Below are 3817 nucleotides of genomic sequence, written 5' to 3'. Positions count from 1 at the left end.
CACCCCACATCAAGTGGGACCACAGCCAGACCTGGGACGTGCCGGTCGCCGAGGACTTCCCCAACGGCGCCAGCTCCTCTGCAGCCGCGGTCTACAACATCGGTGCGGCTGGTGGGTGGGAGGGGGGCCGCCAAGGGCGGTCAGGGGCTGGCGGGGCCGGGACTGAGGCCAGGGTTTGCCACAGATGCCAGCTCTGAGTCTCCCGACCACTACTTGATGGACCACTGCATCGATGGGCGCGTTCTCTTCCCTGCCACTGGCTACCTGTGCTTGGTCTGGAAGACGCTGGCACGGACCCTCGGCCTGGCCATGGAGCAGATGCCCGTGGTGTTTGAGGAGGTGACCCTGCACCAGGCCACTATCCTGCCCAAGACCGGTGAGCCCGCAGCAGCTCCAGCGTAGGGCAGGGGTGGCCCAGGCTATGGGCTGTTCCCCGGGCAGCCCCAGACCTGAGCTCTCTGGCTGGGCTGTCTGCTGACCAGTGCCTGTGCTCCCAGGGACAGTGCCCTTAGAAGTGCGGCTCCTAGAGGCATCCTGCACCTTCGAGGTGTCTGACAATGGCAGCCTGATCGTGAGTGGTGAGTGGGGGCTGCAGAGGAGGGGGGGCCGGCCTGCCCTGTGTGTGCTGCTGGGACCCTAAGACTCTGAGGTGCCCACAGGGAAGGTGTACCAGTGGGAGGACCCGGACCCCAAGATCTTTGACAACCAGGCTGGCCTGTCCCCTGCGGACCCCGCGGCTACGCTCCGCCTGACGCAGGCTGACGTGTACAAGGAGCTGCGGCTGCGTGGCTATGACTATGGGCCCCACTTCCAGGGCATTCTGGAGGCGGACCTGGAAGGTAGGTCTCAAGAACCCAGAGGCCGGTCAAGGAGGGGACCCCTGACGGCAGTCGGCAGCACGTGGCCTGTTCCTCTACAGGCTCGGTCGGCCAGTTGCTCTGGCAGGACAATTGGGTGACGTTTCTGGACACCATGCTGCAGATAACCATCCTGGGGTCCAGCCAGCGCAGGCTGCGCCTGCCCACCCGCTTCGGTGCTGTCTACATCAACCCCCTCGCCCACCTGCAGAGGCTCCGAGACGATGCCAGAGGTAGCCCTGCCCCAGAGCGTGCCCAGGTGCCCCTGCCTGCCCCCTCCCGCCACCCCCTCACTCTGTGTCCCTGCAGCAGCCGACGTGGTGGTCAACAACTGCCTGGACAGCACGTCTGCAGGCGGCGCGGTCTTCTTGCGGATACACTCCTCGGAGGCCCCCCGGCGGCAGCAGGAGCAGCTGGGCCCCCTGCTGGAGAGGTTCTGCTTCACGCCGTACCTGGAGGCCCAATGCTTGGCTGACGACGAGGCCCTGCAGGCAGAAATGCGACTGTGCACAGGTGAAGCCCGGGACCCCCAGGTGATACACCCACGCCCCTGCCCATGGACCCAGGTCTTAGCGCCATCTCCTTCTCCCCAGGGCTGGCGAAGGCCCTGCAGACCAAGACTGCCCAGCAGGGGCTAAAGATGGTGGTGCCCGGGCCAGGCGGGGCCACAGCGCCCCTGGCACGCCTGCTAGCAGCCACCTGCCAGCTCCAGCTCAATGGGAACCTGCAGCTGGAGTTGGGCCCGGCGCTGACTCAGGAGCGCCTCCACCTGGCCAGCGACCCACTGCTGGCCGGGCTCTTGGACAGCCGGGCCCTGAAGGCCTGTGTGGACACAGCCCTGGAGAACCTGAGTAGCCTGCAGATGAAGGTGGTCGAGGTGAGTGGCAGGCCCGGGAGGGGCGCCCCTACCCCGGCATCGGCTTCGTCAGGGCGCGTGGGCTCTCCGCCCGCAGCTGGTCCAGGAGGTTGTTCCTACAGGTGCTGGCTGGCACAGGCCACCTGTACACCCGCATCCCGGCCCTGCTCAACACCCAGCCCATGCTGCAGCTGGCCTACACCGCCACCGACTGCAGCACCCAGGCCCCAAAGGCCTCACAGGCCCAGCCCCTGCCGCCCAGCGTGGCACAGCAGCATTGGGACCCCTTGGAGCCTGCGCCCAGCACCCTAGGCAACGCTGATCTCCTGGTGTGCAACTGTGCCGTGGCCACCCTGGCCAGCCCCGTCACAGCCCTCAGCAACATGAGGGCGGCTCTCAAGGAGGGCGGCTTCCTGCTGATGCACGTTCTGCTCAAGGGACACACGCTCGGGGAGGCCATGACCTTCATCACAGGCGACACACTGCTGAGCCAGGTGCGGAGGCTGGCGAGGCCGGGGTGGGGGTGGAGGTCACCTGCCCCCTGGCTCCCCCCCTGCAGGTGCTCACACCCCCACCCCACACAGGATGAGTGGGAGGGGATCTTCACCAGCGCCTCGCTGCACCTGGTGGCGCGGAAACTCTCCTTCTATGGCTCTGCGCTGTTCCTGTGCCGCCGGCTGGCCGCCCCGCAGAGCCCCATCTTCCTGCATGTGGAGGACTCCAGCTTCCGATGGGTGGACACCCTGAAGGTGGGCATCTGCCCTGCCTAGCAGAGCCCCACCCCCTCCCTGCCCCTCCTCCCTCCCCCCTGCTCCGGCTCTAACCTTCCCGAAACCCTTGCAGAACCTCCTGGAGGAGTCATCCTCGCGGCCAGTGTGGCTGACGGCCGTTAGCTGCGCCTCCTCTGGCATCGTGGGCCTGGTCAACTGTCTGCGCAAGGAGCCCAGGGGCCACCGTGTGCGGTAAGGCCCTGCCCTTGCTTGCCCCCCTCTCCCCCCACTCCCACTGCCCCCTCACTGACCCGCTTCCACCCGCAGGTGTGTGCTGGTCTCCAACCTCAGCAGCTCGGCCCCTGTGCCCCCGACCGACCCGAGCTCCCCGGAGCTGCAGAAGGTGCTGCAGGGGGACCTAGTGATGAATGTCTACCGTGACGGTGACTGGGGGTCCTTCCGCCACTTCCCCCTGGAGCACGGTGAGCACCCCCACTGCGCCCGCCCCCTCCTGGCTGCGGTGCCAGCCGGCCCTCCACCGCATGACCTCCTGCCTCCCACAGCCAAGCCACAGGAGGTGACGGAGCACGCCTTTGTGAACATACTGACCCGCGGGGACCTCTCCACCATCTGCTGGGTGTGTTCCCCGATGCGCCACGTCACGCCCAGCCCCGGCGCCCAGCTCTGCAGCATCTACTACGCCTCACTCAACTTCCGGGACATCATGCTGGCCACGGGGAAGCTCTCACCCGATGCCATTCCAGGTGGGCACCACCAGGACCTGGGGCTGCACGCAGGGCCGCGCGGTGGGATGGGGCAGCCAGGGCTCACCAGCCCTCTCTCCTCCAGGCAAGTGGGTCAACCGTGACTGCATGCTGGGCATGGAGTTCTCTGGCCTTGATGCCAGCGGCAAGCGTGTGATGGGAATAGTGCCCGCCGAGGGCCTGGCCACCTCCATCCTGCTGTCCCCGGACTACCTATGGGACGTGCCCTCTGACTGGTGAGTGTTGGGGCATCGGGGCATTGAGGGGGGTCTCGTGTGCCCAGCCGTGCTGACCCAGCCGTGCACCCACAGGACCCTGGAGGAGGCGGCCTCTGTGCCGGTGGTGTACGCCACCGCCTACTACTCCCTGGTGGTGCGAGGGCGCATCCGGCGTGGCGAGAGCGTGCTCGTGCACTCGGGCTCTGGCGGCGTGGGGCAGGCCGCCATCGCCATCGCCCTCAGCCTGGGCTGCCGCGTCTTCACCACGGTGGGCTCGGCTGAGAAGCGCAAGTACCTGCAGGCACGCTTCCCGCAGCTGGGCAAGGACAGCTTCGCCAACTCCCGAGACACGTCCTTCGAGCAGCACGTGCTGCAGCACACGGCTGGCCACGGTGAGTGCACAGGGCGCCTG

At 67.4% G+C, this 3817-nt stretch overlaps 1 protein-coding gene across 1 annotated transcript in view; it reads left to right on the top strand.

The window, feature by feature from the left end:
- Window positions 1-3817, top strand: part of FASN (fatty acid synthase) — a 13288-nt gene that overhangs the window by 5136 nt on the left and 4335 nt on the right. Inside the window, exons 15-28 of the mRNA XM_030888149.2 lie at window positions 2-102; window positions 185-376; window positions 498-578; window positions 660-839; window positions 920-1090; window positions 1167-1370; window positions 1451-1734; window positions 1836-2207; window positions 2298-2462; window positions 2557-2675; window positions 2751-2905; window positions 2987-3187; window positions 3273-3423; window positions 3499-3797. Coding sequence (XP_030744009.1) covers window positions 2-102; window positions 185-376; window positions 498-578; window positions 660-839; window positions 920-1090; window positions 1167-1370; window positions 1451-1734; window positions 1836-2207; window positions 2298-2462; window positions 2557-2675; window positions 2751-2905; window positions 2987-3187; window positions 3273-3423; window positions 3499-3797 — 2675 coding nt within the window. The remainder of the gene's footprint in view (window position 1; window positions 103-184; window positions 377-497; window positions 579-659; window positions 840-919; window positions 1091-1166; window positions 1371-1450; window positions 1735-1835; window positions 2208-2297; window positions 2463-2556; window positions 2676-2750; window positions 2906-2986; window positions 3188-3272; window positions 3424-3498; window positions 3798-3817) is intronic.

The sequence above is a fragment of the Echinops telfairi genome, unplaced genomic scaffold (genome assembly GCF_000313985.2).
Source record: "Echinops telfairi isolate 266 unplaced genomic scaffold, ASM31398v2 ScPeMD7_7458;HRSCAF=8496, whole genome shotgun sequence".
NCBI classification, from domain to species: Eukaryota; Metazoa; Chordata; class Mammalia; order Afrosoricida; family Tenrecidae; genus Echinops; species Echinops telfairi.
This window is presented reverse-complemented; position numbering and strand designations above follow the sequence as displayed.